Source organism: Atta colombica, unplaced genomic scaffold (genome assembly GCF_001594045.1).
Source record: "Atta colombica isolate Treedump-2 unplaced genomic scaffold, Acol1.0 scaffold55, whole genome shotgun sequence".
Taxonomy (NCBI): Eukaryota; Metazoa; Arthropoda; class Insecta; order Hymenoptera; family Formicidae; genus Atta; species Atta colombica.
In genome coordinates, this window is record NW_017259545.1 from 2,028,935 (window position 1) to 2,046,288 (window position 17,354).

Genomic DNA, 17,354 nt, shown 5'->3' on the forward strand with positions numbered 1-17,354 from the left:
TCTATGGAAGTGCGAACGCACAACGCATTTATCAAAATAGTTCGTTGTATATTCAGTAACAGCCGAGGGGGTCTTTGCTGACGCGTAAATATATATGCTAATGAATACCATGCAAATAACCGTTCTCTACTTTCCCTCAACTTCTCTCTTTCTCTCTCTCTCCCTCTGTCTCTCTCTCTCGGACGTGCCATTAACACAGTTTTTACAAGCATTTGGTTTTCAGATCTTATATGCGGCATACCTACCCGTTGTTACGTCCCCATTGTACTAAGCGAGGCGCGAACGAGTTTGTACGTCACGATTTTTTCGTGAAATTTAAATGTCGCGATGAAACACGAGGCTCTTTCTCGCCTCGTTTACGTCCGCCACGCGAGTTTTGCACGGTGCGTCCCGAGTACGCTATTCAAAAATTGCTTTACACGGTTTTCCATAACACAATTCACACTGCGGAACAGAAGGGAAACGTTTTGTTTCTGAGTGAGTTAATATCCTGCGCTACAGCAATTGCATGCATCAGCTAAGTATATTATTTATTTCATCCAGGGAGATATTTTTATGATAAAACACACGTCATGCCACGTATTCCTTCTTTCTAAAAGAGTTATGAAAATCCAAAGCTTCTTTTATTTTGCTGTGAACTAATGAATTATAGTCATATAATATACACTGTTAAATATAATTAAAGAATTTAAACTAACTTTTTTAAGTTAAATAACATTTTGTTATTCTCAACCTCCACGTATGTTAAAATGTATTATTTTAATACAAAACATGTGATTAAAAAAACAACCAGATCTAATAAACTTACTTCAGTGACTGAATTGCTCAATTTCGAAATAAACAATATTTACATTAATGTACTTATCCTTAGTAAATATTGAACTACATTTACAATTAATTTTTACACTGGAAAGAGTCTGGTTAATTGAAATTTTGAAAATGAACAAATCAAAATTTTCTGATTGAATCCATTAATATATCCATAATTCTACTTGTCAGTAAATAATCAGAATTCTGATTGATATAATCAGAATTTTTTTATTTGCTCAATTTACAGAAATTTTTCTCAATATATCATTGAATTAAATTAAAATACACATTGATGCGAAAGTTTTAAATAATCAGTTAGTTCGCGATTTAAATATTTACAGATCAGATCAAGTGATCGATATTTTCATTCGTTCTAGTTACGAGTTTATTATCGAAGTCTGTTAAGCCTCCTGCCTTGGTTTTCATCGATATGACGAACTCTATCACAATTATTCGATCTTCTCGTGTCTGCGGAAATCATTAAAACACAAAGTCCAAAGCCGATTCGATCCCAGCATTTTTCAAACACTCTAGCCGTCGATTAATTGTTTTTATCGAAGAGACCCATCCCGTAGGGGCTAATCCACCCTTGATTAATCCCGCTGCCGTTTCCGAGCAACGTGCTGCTTCTTATCGGTGGAAATCTGACGGCGAAGGAAGAAACGACTCTGCTCGGTTGAACGGCAGAAAAAGAAAATCGGGCTAAGATGGAGCGGTGTAGCAAAGATGAGGACAAAAAATTTCCGGCAATTATTCCTGGCGCCTGTTAGCCTATAATTAGGTCGGTTAACGAGGATGGAGACGAGGCGTCGCCGATTAAACTTATTTTTCTTTTTTCTTCCGGTAACCGCCTTCCCTCATTAGGAGTTATTAGGATAGATGAATAATTAAAACAGGTGTTTAAGGACTACAACTATAATGGAGAAGGAAGGAGGGAGGGAGAGAGAAAGAGCAAGTCCGTGCTAAAGGGTCGGAAAATACCGCTCAAGCGAAAATCCGGCACACTGGTTGTTCAAGCTCGAGGATCGAGGGGCGAATGCGGCTGAGGCAAGAAGAGAAGGGAGGAGGACCGGGCTACCTTGGCTTCCACACTTAATCACTTTTGCTAATTGCAGAATGATTGCTCCGCGCTTGAAGTTTCAATAATGGGGTTGTTACACCTCCGCCAGGACCTCCCTTCGTAGTCCGGGTTATATACCGAGGCCAGGAGGATGCCTGTGACTGTACGTATCCCCTTCATCTTCCTTCCGCCACCTGAAGTTCCGCCTCGCCGTCGTCGAGCTCGCCTCAGGTTCTACGTGATGAATGCTATAATAGCCTACCTGCCTTCGGGTGATAAGAAAGTAATCATTCCATCTGCCCACCGTTATTTCATTACCTCTTCCCCGTGCTTGCCCCGAGAGCGACCATCCCTATTTGTTGCACCGACATCAACGAGCTGCTTCTTAATAACGGTCGAGGAGATAATTATGCAATTATGCGCAAGTAAAACTCAATGAATTAGCAACGAGAAGATGAAGCTGTGGTGTTTACGGTTTAGTAAATTTGGATGCATTTCCGTAGTAGCGACCGAGACTCACATGGCGCGACATTCTAATCTTATTTCGTGATTATCGAATTATCGCGATATATCATTCTCTTATTCAAAATTACTTTTATAGAAAGATATTATAAGTTTCTTCTTACGAAGAAACTTATAATATCTTTCTATAAAAAACGATTGAAAATAATTGAATAACCATTCGCGTCTAACATTTTATATTATTCGTTCTAATAATATTTTCAATAATGATATTTTTTCACAAGAATGACACATAACCAAAAAAAAAATGAAATTTTTGAATTATTATTAAATCAAATTTTTTAAATATAAATGATCGCATTTTACATTTCGTATTCTGTTGCGTAAAATCTAATTTGTTCGAGTAATCCATAGAAAGTAATATTTAATAATAATCTCGATTGAATTATTTGGACATTATATTTACTTCTCTTGATTATTTGTGCAGAGAACTGTACATTACTGCGATTAATACAATCATATCAAATGTGTCATTCGCAACGGATCGATTTGAAACGTACTGGAGTGACAGTTGTCTCTCCTCCCTTCAGTTTGAGAACTTATCCATCATCATATGAAGTTATAACTGAAAAAGAAAATAATTATATCAAAAGTTTCTCTCGCCGTAAATTATAAGAAGAATTGAATCCTATATGGTCTATATAAGTTTTACGATTTTTTTCTAATTAAGTAATAAACTGATGTAATCAAGTCAGACAGACAACTTGTACGACTTACTAATGTTGTTAAATTTATCGTGTAATTACCTACAAATAGCGAATAGATAGCCAATATTGTATACTAGGCCATATAGAATCCTGTTATCTCAATTATATCAAGAACTTCTCTAGGACTCTTTGTAAAATTAACTGACTTGTATTCTTGTCCCGTCATTATGTGAGTGAAACATTTAATAAACTTTAGTCGGATCCGTTAGCATTGCGATAGAATGTGCGTGATCGATCCTAATTGGATCCCGTGGCTTTCAATTGGTCTGTTCTCGGACCAATACAACGTAACTATGTCCGCGAAGAACAATGGGCTTAATTTAATAGAATACGGTCCGATGTGGTTTAGGTCCGATCGTCCACTGGTGCGAATCGATTTAAACGGCACCCATGTAACTATAATCCAATAGTAGATTACACGTCCGGTACATACGATGCTTTCCGCGAGCTAATAATTCACTGTCACGCGTAATGTATTTCGTGCCGAACAAAGTGCGCACAATAAAATTAATATAGTAATATATTTCACTGTAGTGTTTTGCAGAAGTAATTCATTCTCAGAACAGTTTCTCCCTTATGCTTGATTTCGCTCCTGGGGACGTAGCGTGTTTATCGCAACGATAAATATTATACACGACTCCGCTAAAGAGACGATATTTCGTTAATAAGTTCACGACTTAATGAACTGAAAAATGTAACGATACTGTGCGATGTAAAACAACTATGAATATCATAAACGCGCAACTTGTGGAACATTTTTATTTTTTTGTGGCATGTATTTGTTACGGAGCGTAGATTACGTATGAACGTTTTATGTCCTTCGAGCACGCTAGTATCTGAATACGATACGGAATCTAAATTGCAACAAAATACTTCAGGCATCTCTCCGCAATTGCGTGTCCGCACGCACGCAAGTCAGCAGACGTGTGTTTGAGGATCTTGATCTGATTAAATCGTGAATCCGTGTAATGCTGATAAGCAGATACGCATAAAGTAAGGTTGGCTTACCAGACGTCTTCGGGGACAGTCCGAGATTTTTATGTGCTACTGATAGTAATTTAAGGAATGGCGAACATTGAAAACATTTTTAACGTTAAAATCCGGTTTATTCACAGTTTGTTAACACTATAGAAGTACCAACATTTCTTATTTACTAAAAGGATCAAGGAAATAAATTATTATGAAAATATAGAAGAACCAAATATTTCATTAGTATAAAAGATAAAATTATTAAAAAGTTAAAAAATTTCAGAAATTTCTTTCATGTAAGAAATATAATATTAATCTAAAAAATAAAAATGAAAATAACAATCGCTTAATACTTTTAGTATTATTAAGCAGAATAAAGCAATATACAAAATAATACTAGTTTTAGATACAGATTTTTTAAATCTTTTTTTTCTATCTTTTATTCTTATATTAGACTGCACTAGAATTTTTTTTCTCACTTTGGTCAACAAATATTAAATACATACCTATTCTACTTTAAGTTCCAAAAGTATACTAGGGATGCGTTCCATTTAATGTTCGCAACGCATTTTAATTCGACTATGGAAAACAAATTTATTTAAAAAAAGAAAAAGAAAATAGAATCTGTCCTTATTTAATCGCCTGACTTCAATAAAAAAATGTGATAATCTTAATATAAAATGTACCTCGTGGCCATGCAGTATGCGTTCAGTAACAAAGAAATATGGCGAAAATCGCAGAAGGGTGCGGAAATCGGGCGTTACCACAATGCGAGAATGTCGCGCGACGAATAGACCGGAATGAAAAGAGAAAGCGTGCATTTACACATGCACCGCGTGCGTCATTTAATAAACTCTCGCGTGGCCAACGCGATGGCGTGCCATTTCCTCCGACATAAATTCCGCAGTAAGGAAAAGCAAAAACGATAGAATGTGTGTCGCGGGATTGTGAATAATAACAGTCTTCTCTCGCGTTAAGAAATCAAGTCCGCGGCCTTCTTTAAGCCGCGCGTGTTCTCGCTTTACATGCGAGGAAAGTTGTAAAAAGAGCGTGCCGGGAAATGTGTAACAACTTGTTCAGAAAATAAATCAAAAAATAATATTCCTCTACGTCATATCAACTCATTTTTCACGCCGCCGCAACCGATTGAGATTTATGGTGCGAGAGTTTAGTGATTTTACATTGAAATCATAAGCGGAAGTAACACTTGGGAGTAAGTGATGCTCTTTCAACAGATGTCAAAATTAATTTACATATATGTCTCTCTATCTCTTTTTTATTATAATAGCTATGCATTTTATATCGCTTCTGTTAAATTTATAATGTCAAATATTATACAATTTGAGTTATTTTTAATCATTTCTATAAGTCGCCACTGCTTCTATTCAAATATATCATTAATTTAATAAAAACAATAAAGTTAAACAATTTAACTCTTTTGTCAATAGGTATTCGTATCTAATTTTAAACAGTAAAAATTTTTATATTTTTGCGTGAATTTTGTTTATGGTTCAAAAACATTCTTCGAATAACAAAGAACTTTGCAGAACTGCACAAATTTTATCTCGTTTTCACTTTTATATTTTTTTTTTCGAGAATTTTGTGAAACACAATACTAGTGAGAAGAGATGAAAAATTATGTATTGATAGAAGAGTTAACAGAAATGTATCAACTTTTAAAGGATGGGAAAATCAATATAAACTGAGAAAAAAAAGAATAAAATTTAATTAAATATTTATTTAAATGTAACTTAACATTTAGTTACGGTAAATAAATATTTATTAAGTAAAAAAAATGATATTTAAATCGAATTAATGATTTTTATACTTAAAATAAGACGATAATAAATATATATTTACATTTAATATGTTCTGCTAGTACCATTCAAACAAATATTAAAATTTACTTCAAAATAGCGCAGAAACAATGTATTTTGAGGCAAGAGAAATACAATGAAATAATACAATGAATTATAATAAATCTTATTCTTATATATCTATATAAGAAAAAGTTTTCGAGAGATCTTCGCCTTTTCAAAGTTAAATTTTATTTATTTATTTCACTTATTTTGTAAGCGTATATTATTAATATGTACATTGTTTACTTTGAAATTATTCAATATATATAGGAATATTATAGGAACGGATTGATTAACATTTTGATAGATATGACAAAATGTTATTTAACAGAAAAGATTAGGCTACCATTGCTATTTTGATGTCTAACAACATGTAAAAAAAGAAAAAATCTTTATCTAACATATAACGCTTTATAGCTCTTTAATAAATGAGTTCCGTTCAATAAAGTGAATCGCACACGCACGTCAGGTATAGAGAGAAGCTCACATAACGACCAAGGATAAAAAAAGTGCGCGTTCTAGCGCGAAAAAGCTAATTATAACGAGGTTAATTGCATCGCTATTACCACACTAAAGTGTTGACGTGTTGTTGCTGTCACACATGAGCATGCGTGCATGCGTGGGTGTGTTTGTGCGCAAACCTATTCACAGTATTCCACAGGGTTGTCCGCTATCGAACCGATACGCATGTTTATCGAGACCGTAAGTTTTGATTATGCTCGCGTGCCGGCACGTCATTACGTGTCATCCCTTGTACCCCGCTCGGAGAATTCGCAATGTTAATATACGAGCTTGAAACGCATTCGCATTTGCACATCTGTTTCGCTGAGCGTATACATAGGATAGTTTAAAATGTTCGGGTTTATTTGTGTAATATTAATCTTATCTATTGGGTTGTCCGGAAAGTTCGTGCCGACTAACCTATATAATTTAATAAATGTATACTAAAATTTAAATCTTCTGCGTTTCAATTTTCCTTCAAAATCGGCACGAACTTTCTGGGCAACCCAATAATATGTTACTGTCTATCTGTAATTGTTTGTATGTACAACCGAGAAAATTATATAGCGTAATTATGACGCGGTGAATTTGATAATTACGTTGAGAAAAATTTCTGATTGAAAATGAACGTACTGGGAGAGTCTAATCATATAAATCAGAATTTTGATAACTTCAACTAGAATTATAATAGAGCCAGCCAGAAAATTTTGATTTGTCCATTTTCAACTAGAATTCCAATTAATGCAACAACATTCTTTCCAGTATGTGATAATCATAAAAAAGTTCCTTAAGAGAGATTCTATTTGTGTTTTTTTGTCTACTGACAAATAAAAACAAGCAAACGAGCAATTAATTTGATAATATTTTAATCCTCTGTTTGCAATCATATTTTTACTCCTTTTGTCTGTAATTTGAGTCTTTTTATTCTATCCAAGTTTTCTTTACTGTTCTAGGTTTTCAAAAAATGAAGAAAAATTCAGGATTATTTTTCCAATATCTCTATATTATTTACATTATCAAAGTTTTTTAAGTCTTAAAATCTTTATTTAATAAAAATTAAATTTGAGGAAAAATTAAAAAGAGATAAAAATTTGTTTGAAAAAAAAAGTATACTTTAACAAAGAAACTGCTCTCTTCTTCTTTATTTCGAAGAAATTTAAGAGTAAAATTTCACTAGTATCAAAAAAGACTTAAATTGAAGAGTTTAAATGTTTCACACATTTAGTGTACTCACTGCAGAATTGATGGAAGAGATAGTAGTTATTAATTTTATCAATATGAGGAATATTATGCCATATTTACTTCCAATATCATAATTATTTTAATTAATTACAATTCTACACGAACAATTTGTGTTTTCTTTTTATGAATGAATTAATTATGGCTAATTAGACACAATGAAAATCTACATTTTTAAGGCATTCTGTGTATAATGATATCTCTCGAATGATCAGTATGTGTGAGTTTCTCATTTACCGTTATATTACCAAATTCCCGCATACCCAATGTATTGTTTATATGAGTTGTTATATTAATAATTTATTGTTTACCTTTAACATGTTGCACATAAATCGCTGTTTCATCAGAATTGTTAATGAACCGTGATTTTGTAAACAAATAATTATTAAAAAAATAAAAATTTTGCTTACGTTAAAAACATTTCAAGAAAGTTTATTATTTCTCAGAAGAAGTGAGTGAATTGAAAGCGATTTGTTATTTTTTCAATTTCAGTGAATGAAGAGATACATTGATTTGGATACAAATCTAAATAAATTCATATAAATATGAAATATGAATGAGAATAGACTTAATATCGATTTTTGTGTATAGTTGTATTTAATACATCATTTATTTGTAAATATTGAATGTAATGAGAAATACAGGGACGCAGTTCGTGCCTTTTCGCTCAGATTCGCAATCGTGGATTCGTTAAGCTGCTTTCTCGGGATATCGATCCTTGCGAGTGACGTGAAGAAAGTTAAATTTCTCAGAGGAGTGCCGGGGAAAACGCGAACGTCGGTCGGTCCCTAAGACGGAAGTATCGGAAGGGAGTTGCGTTGGTCCCTGGCGTACGAAGCTGGCGAAACGAGTTCAAAATCCCTTCTGCTGTGCGAAACTTGACGCGGGCTGGACAAGAAACGGACCGGTCGGCGCGACCAGCCGGAAAAGTTGAAATTATAAAAATTTCAGATTTCCGAGCGGTTGACACGTGACACGACGATTCATACTCAAACAGAGAAAATAAGAATCTCTCTTGGGAATTTGCACGACCGAGTTTCTCTTATACTTCCCAGTTGCCCGGAGATACGATACAAGTACAAAATTTCGAGATAAAATAACGCATTCAGCATGTTTTTTGAACGTTTTAACAAAAAGAACGTTTTAACAATAACGTTCTTTTTGTAAAAAAAAAAATTGTTATAATGGATAACAACTATCTAATTATTATATTAGGTGTACAACTTTGCTTCCGCCGTTTTTTTTTCCGAAATTCGAGGCTTTATTGTAAAAAACTGGTCATACATTTATGATTCAAAATATTGTCCATCACTGGCCACTACTTTCTCCCATCTTTCGGGAAGCGTACGAATGCCGCGTCGAAAAAACTGGGCATCTTTTGAGGCTATCCACGAATCGATCCAATTTTTTACTTCTTCATAAGACGGGAAGTGCTGGTCAGCCAGGCCGTGTGCCATTGATCGAAACAAGTGATAGTCAGAGGGAGCAACGTCTGGAGAATACGGCGGGTGGGGTAGGACTTCCCATTTCAACGTTTCCAAGTATGTCTTGACCACTTTCGCAACATGGGGTCGAGCATTGTCATGCTGCAAAATCACTTTATCGTGTCTCTCGTTGTATTGCGGCCGTTTGTCTTTCAATGTTCGGCTCAAACGCATCAATTGCGTTCGATACCGATCGCCTATGATTGTTTCAGTCGGTTTTAACAGTTCATAATACGCCGAGCTGGTCCCATCAAATACAGAGCATGACCTTGGACGTCAAAATCACCGTTCTTGAAGCGTTGAAATCACTTACGACACGTTCTTTCACTAATAGCGGCCTCACCATAAGTATTTGAGAGCATTCGATGAGCCTCAGCCGCAGATTTCTTCATATTGAAGCAAAAAATTAAAACCTCCCGCAAAATGAGACGAGAATTTAGCTCGTAAACTGTCATTTTCAATCGAGAATAACTTTATGATGCAGACACAAATCGACTAATGTTTCTATGGGGTTATGTTGACAGATGCCCAAGTTTATTGTATGACGTCTATGATCTATTTATTTCGACCACCACTTACCGCTAAAGCCATCTATAGGAAAACGGCGGAAGCAAAGTTGTACACCTAATATAAATGGAATTTTTTCATGAAAAGGATAGTTTGTTGAAGTATCCAAAAATTTAACTAACAATAAATCTGTATTTAGCTTTATTTTTAAATATTTTAAAATCGTTTATTCTTTTTTTTCTATTAGAATTTCTAAAGTTTTCTCAAATTCATTATAAGCTTGTTTTTTATTTTTCTTAATTTTTTATTATTTTTCAGTCTTTTTTTTGTCATATTAACATATGATATTTTTTGCAGGACCTTCGTTTTGGGGTTTGATAAATCCTCAGTGGTCTCTTTGCACTAAAGGAAGGCGGCAGAGTCCCATCAACATCGAGCCGGACAAGTTGCTTTTCGATCGTCACTTGAGACCGGTGCACGTCGACAAACACAGGGTAATCTATTTAATCTTTCAGTCCACAAAATTGCAAAGTGATTTGTGAGTAGAATTCTCACAGGTCTTCGGACACGCAAGCGTATGGTAAAGTCAGAATTTCGTGGAAAAAGTTATAATTAAAAACTTAATATGTTATAGAGAGATTTAGTAAATTTTATTGAGAGAATGCCAGATTATTGTATCAATATTTAATTAAGGACGCATAAAATTAATTATACAAAGTATTTCGCCATAAAATATGCTCTAAATTCGCAGAACATCACGCGCACCTATCGAATTAAATTTCAATTGCAGATGTTTCAAATTTACGGTAGATATTTTCACATTATTACATAATTTATCAATTTCCGATAAATAAAGATTTAACACGACGATATCGGATATCGCGTTCGAGTATGATCTCAAAAAACAAAAAGAATGAAGAAGTAAAATGCCGAAGTTCGGTCTTGTCCCGTGTGCACGTCCACTTCAAATGAAGACGAAAGAGTCGTCTGATGGACGCTCGTTAGTCAAGCGGAGTACATACTGGGTGTCCCTCGGTGGGATGATTAAATTGCTCGGGTTTTTGCGTTTGGCGGACAGGTAATGAGAGATACCTCTCATTGATATTAATGATTTCCAAACGTGGCCACTCATTACGACTCATGATACATTGTTTACAACGGATACGTTTGAATATGTTGACTATTGCATGTAATTACGCGTCACTCACTATTATGCGTATTGCAATCGAGTTGCTTTGCTCGCAAGATCGATATGTGTGTGTGTGTGTGTGTGTATATATATATATATATATATATATATATATATATATATAGAGCCGCGTTTTATAATTAAAACAAGTCAGAATAAAATTATAACAGTATATGATAATTATTTTAATTATTTGAAGCCTGGTGCACATTATCTCGAATAAAATGAAGTATAAATGGCATCGCAGCTAGAAAAATAAATGCAGTACACGTTAATGAAATTTCATAATTACACAATGTAACTCGATTCACGTACTGAATAAATATATGATTCTGTTTAACGTTAAATATAACAGCAATTTTCATTTTACATAATTGTATAGCTTTTATTATAATATGCACGCTAAAATTTTATATTTACTGGAATTCTTATTTTGCAAAATGGAAGAGAACTATTATATTATATGACAATTTCCGCATTGTGAAACAGATACAAATATAAAATTATTACCTTTTTGTTTTTATAAAAGATAAAGTTATACGTAGCGATTGACTTAACATCGAAGCGTTATATAAAATGGATAAAATTTGCATCAAGTTATTAAGCCGATATTTTAACCAAAATTAATATCGGTATTAAATTAAACTTAAAACGCTGGAAATGATTCATTTGCTTTGAAACACCTTGCGAAAAGCAAGGATAAAATCGGGTTGGTTACCGTAAAAGTATTCCCAGAGCTGTCACGTGATAGTAATGGATTTGGAATTCACCGGCGAGAGCTGCTCCACTTTCTCGCTGTCCATTTTTCACTGGCCGAGTTCGTTGATTCGATAATAAAGCCATTAATTACGAGGCCACCTATTTAACGCTGATTTCCGCTCCATCAGTGAGGATGCCTCCAAGAGCCACGGGAAACGTTAATTTACCATTAAGGAAACATTTATTCATCATACCACTCGTCTGCAGCTCGAAGCTGCTCGGGCTCGATTTGATGATAGTAACTTTTAATAATTTTTCAGCGAAATGAAGACATGAAAATTTTAGAAAATCATGCGAAAAAATCGCATAATTGAGGAAAACATCTATTATTTTTTTATTAGAGATGATATATTTCTTACATACATATTCGTTATTTTGAATTTTCGCCTATTTGCATATACTACAAGTGACTCATGCATGTAGTATGAGCGCATTGAAGAATATATTGAGGGCTCGAAAACCGTTTATAAATGCATGAACGGAAAGTCTCTGTGAACTTTCGATATAGAAGAGTATGAACTTTCGATGTAGAATGGAAGAACTTGTAACGCGCGCGTTGCTCGATTTACATCTCCATTTATATTCTCATTCATATCTTTTTGCTTTCGGAGTACAACTCTATAATTCGAATTTACCGAGAGAAAAAAAAAGAATAGTGAAAATTATACATGCGAGTATATATTGTGGGATTTCGATGGAAGAGAAAAATGAAACACACATTACTTGCTTAAAATATCACACTCTATTATTCACGTATAAAAATAACGTGCGCTATTTTTTTAATACATATTTTTCAAATGGCTTTTCTGGCTTGCTTTATAAAATTATATATTTTGTATGAAAAAATATCTCGATAAAACAAACTTTTTTTTTTTACAAAATCTAACAATGTTCTGTTGTTTCTTTATTATGGCTTTCATTTCTATCTATCAATTTATATCACTTTTGTTCAATATATCGCTACATTTACTGAGCTAAGTTTGGTATTTGTATCATCATTACACGATACCATAATTACTTGTAATAATTATCTATATTTATGTTAATTCTGTTTAAAAAAAATATAGTTGGCACCGAAGATGATTATAAATTATAGTTATTATTTATTGTTAAATTGTGTTAAATGCAATTATTTTAATAACAATAATCATAATTTATATAGTCATTTTTGTTACCTATATACATATTTTGCTAGAACAATAAATATTATTATTATTATTATTATAGAATATTATAATAATTATAATTATGACACCATGAAATTATATAGAGTATTATAATAATTATTATACCATGAAATTATAATTACAAATATTAAAAAATTTTCCCTCAGTGTTCAATTCTGTCGATCTGTGTATACTATAAACGTAACGTTTTCACCAAGATATTTCTATCGTGGCACCGAAGCATTATATGGTCATCTTTTTCCTCTCATGTTCAATGTGCTCCCACTATTTTCCACGGGACATGCACCGCGCACTAACATGGGCCGCGGTCTCGGGGCGTTATTCCTCAGAAAAGCGAACATGAAAAATGCCCGACTACTGTGACAATGTCCTCTCTCGGATACAACATTGGATATGGGTTTTCGCAGATGGATAAGAGTCCCGCCGCCGTATTTCGCCAGTCTCTCCATGCGAGACGCTGACCGAAAACTCCCGCGCGACAATATTGCCCGCGAAGGGATACAATAAATACGGCGCGATCGTGACAATAACTCTTTTGTACCAGATGCAAGCGACCAGAACTGGCTTGCGAAGGTATTATTGCGACGTCGGTGTCTCTCAATGTTGACTCCTTTTATCGCGTTTCGTTGCGTGAAATAAAAAAGCATCCGTATCTTTTACAATCTTTATTGCTTCAATAAATGTCGCCTAAAATATAACGATAAATATAATGATAAATATTAAAATATAACGATAAATATTAAATGTTTCATTGTGTAAAACGATACAGCAGGTTAATAGAAAATTTGCGGAAGACGAGTTCGATGCTAGATATATTTGTGAACCAATGAATTTCGCACAACTTTTCTACTTCCCTTTTTCTTGGCTTCGCTTTTACATTATTCTATATATGCGTTTCGTTTATTTCTTCGACTTTATCAGTGCAGCGTCCTGACTTATTTGTTTGTACTATGCGTTATTCAGCGCAACCAGCTATTTTATCCACCCATCCTATTCTCGCGGAAGTCGTAGATGTGATACCTATTTCGCTTCCTGTTCCTGTTTCCTCTCGTTCACGGAAAAAAAGAGAAAGGGAAAAAAGTGCGCATTCTTCGACTTCGCCGAGCGCAGAGACCGAGACCACAAAGTGTCTTCCACGGAAATGCACGTGAAAAGGTTTAAACGCTCTAGAGGTATCTCGAGGTTTGCCCTGTCGTTCCCTCTTCTTGTCACCGTTATCGTTTCCTTCTCACCCTATGCGATCTCGTTTCCATTGCTTCCTCTCGCTATGCCCTCATCGTAGAGTCAATCTTTTCTACGTCGCCGTCAGTAGTCGTATTTCTCACGAGCTGTGCGCAAGCTACATCGTCACCGGATGCATTCCATCGCGCTTTGAAACGAGCCACGAACGGGACTCTTCATTGTTTATCTACCCTCCAGCAAGCGGCTTCCTCCCTTCGTGTGCGCGCAATGAGAGAAGCGCTAAAGAGAGTTCTCTCAAGTATCCTCCTGCCTCTTGCCGCGCTGTTAACCGCGTCGACGCCGCGCCGACCCTCGCCTCTTTCATTGAAACAAGCGGCGTGAAACCGCCGAGAAATCACACGCGGCGGCAAACACATAGAGGGCGCAAAGTTTTTGAAAGTTTCACTTCAAGCAGGAATCAGAGGGATCGGAGAAAAAGGATTGAGTTAGCAGCGAGATAAAATGAAGAAATTAAAGTGAAAGAAGAAACAAATATATATATATTTTTATTTATATATATTTTTATATACACATACACTCCTCGATTAAAAAAAGTTATATACCTTATACTTAGGATCTAACTTTGCGATCGTTTTCTTGATAACAATGGTAGATATAGCTTCGATATATAGAATATTTTCTCATAAATTTTGTCGGAAGGACTCGAAATAATGCTATAGCATATGTATTTGTCGTATTTGTCATTGTTTCCGAGATAATGGCCTTTTTGTCTAAACTTATGCGCATATAACTTTCTTTGTCAAAGATTATATATAATTTTAAAAAATCTTTTCCGAAGAGAATACGAATCTTTTAGTTTCTGGCAAGGTTGAGATTCGAGCTCGATCCTTGTAGGAAGCATATGGAGAGACAAGACGAAGCTGGGCTTCTGGTGTGACGGAAACCGCACTGTGACGTTACATCTGGTCTCGCCTGGTGCCGCTATTTAAACGTGGTCTCGGGCCGTTTCATAGTCGACGCCAACCGACCAACCGACCGACCAACCCCGTTGGTACGACAAAGTCGTGCGAAACCGAGGAAGGGGACCTCGTGAATTTATACGCCGTTTAACCCGGTTAAAACTTTGGCACTTAAATTAAACAATAGAACGAACCGCGCGCCCGGGCACCTCCTGGAGTCGAACGTATGTCTTCGGCTCAGCGGAGCTTGTTCCAACCGTTTCATCTCTCTTCCAGTCCTTCTCGCTTTCTCTCAGAATCCGTTCGTATGGCCAGTTCGCCCGCGAAAACGTCTATAGATCGTTTCAAGTACGGTAGCAAACGTACGCAAGATACGGTAGAGATACCATAATTTCGCTATAGAAACTTACGTTTCCGGTGAAACCTAATTCCGATCAATTTCTATCCGGATCTTCTTGCTATTGTCCTATCTGCTGCAATTCGGTGATATAATGAAATGGATTTTGGTATTTAATTGTCGGTATTTTATTTCAAGATCATAAATTGTCAGATTTTTGTATGAATTGATGTAATGTAATTAAAACACACTAAGAGAAAAGTCTTTGATATTTATGATTACAATTGCATAATAATAAAATAATTATTAATTATAGTAAATATAATTATTCTCAAATTTTCATTTATTATTTATGTGGTAATAATAATTAAAAAATATGTTAAGGAAAAACTGACGATTTTCAAGCAGTGTATGTGAGATTTATTAATAACACATTATTTGAACGATTCAAACAATTATAAATCTATAATTATTCTAAAAATAATTATAAATTATAGTTAAATTAATTGCGACCATTTTTTTCTCTCAATGTAAAAGGTCTTACACTGAAAAGAATTAGTTGAATTACTTGAATTACGTATATAGCAATCAAACTATTTATTTATCATGTTATATATGTTAATTCAACCATGCTCTTTTCCCTTGTAATTATAATAATCAGATATTTGGATATTATTACTACATATGCATTAATCAAACTCTAATCGATATTATACCTAAAGGTTGCCTACCAAAATATTTGATTTTAGTCATCAGAAATTCTGTTTACTTATATCAAAGCTTAATCAAATATATATCTTGTTAATTCAACCATGACTGTTTCTTCTATGTATGATTATTTAAAACACATATCAATCATAAATATTTTAGTAATTTATTTAACAACAATACAGTTAAATAATTAATTGCTCGCATTGTTTTACAAATTGAAATTATAGTAAATTCTAATTATAATGAAGAAATTTTAAATACAATGAATTGAATTACAATGAATTATATCTAATGAATGATAAATAATTGTAATGAAAAAATTTTATAATAAATTTTAAAATAGCAAGTAACGAAAGTAATCTAGAAATTTTATAAAGTAAAATTTAGTATATTCTGTATATCGGCGTTACTTGCCTGTAATTTTATTGCAACAAGTGATCGAGTAGATTTCGGTTGAAACGGCATCAGGCCTTTACGAACTACTTCTATCTTTGGCGCACATTAAAGCCGCTGCTAACGGCCAGTCAATACCATAGTACGTTTCTTCGCACGAACAATTCCCTCGCGAAACTAGCGAATTGTATGTGTATACAATGGACTTGCTATAATCGAAGCTGTAACGAGCGCGTTCTCTTACGCGCCGGAATTGCCAATTCCCGGACGTGCCTCTGTGGTCGGCGCAGCCGTAATTGAAGCGGCACGTTTCGATAAACCCGATCGTAGAACGGTGTAAGAAACTGTCGCGGCGCATGAAACGATCTTAACTGTTCTATAAACAGAGCGGATTGTTAGTTAACTGTGGGGGAAGAGGCATGCGAGCGAGGCGAGCTTTTCGCATTCCGAGTACAGAGAGGGGGGAGGGGAGGGGGAGAGGGATGAACGTACGTGAGTCGCGTGCGAGGTGATTCCGATAGTCGTTCGATTCGTGTTAATTACCGGACAATGTTGGACTCCGTAACCGGCTTTTGGAGGTCTTTCGTGGCATTTCCACTAATCCTCCGACTACCTTGATTTCCTTCGTTTCACGCGGAAGCTTAATTCTGGTTGGTGTACACGGAAAGAACGGTTTCGCTGAAGTATCTAAAAGTTCTGCTAAATACAGATCTGAAAATAATCTCTTGAATCAACAAAATAATTATGTGGAATGCTTTATCCTCGGCTACAACAACGGGTCATTTGATTTCGAAATAGAAATGTTAGATGATTGTACAATTCGTATTACGAAGTTTTAAATTGTATCCAGACAACACACAATATGTTTAGAAGATGTTTTTATGACGTCTTTTAGATATCTTTTAGACATAAATGTCACCCAAAAGATATCTTTATGATGCCTCTATGACGTCATTTGTCCGGGTAGATAAAGACTTTT

The 17,354-nt window shown here is 34.7% G+C and overlaps 1 protein-coding gene across 2 annotated transcripts in view; it reads left to right on the forward strand.

The window, feature by feature from the left end:
- LOC108691908 (carbonic anhydrase-related protein 10) overlaps positions 1 to 17,354 on the forward strand; it is a 166,477-nt gene that overhangs the window by 99,701 nt on the left and 49,422 nt on the right. For both annotated transcript variants that reach the window (XM_018199862.1, XM_018199863.1), the window contains exon 3: positions 10,016 to 10,152. In XM_018199862.1, coding sequence (XP_018055351.1) covers positions 10,016 to 10,152 — 137 coding nt within the window. The remainder of the gene's footprint in view (positions 1 to 10,015; positions 10,153 to 17,354) is intronic.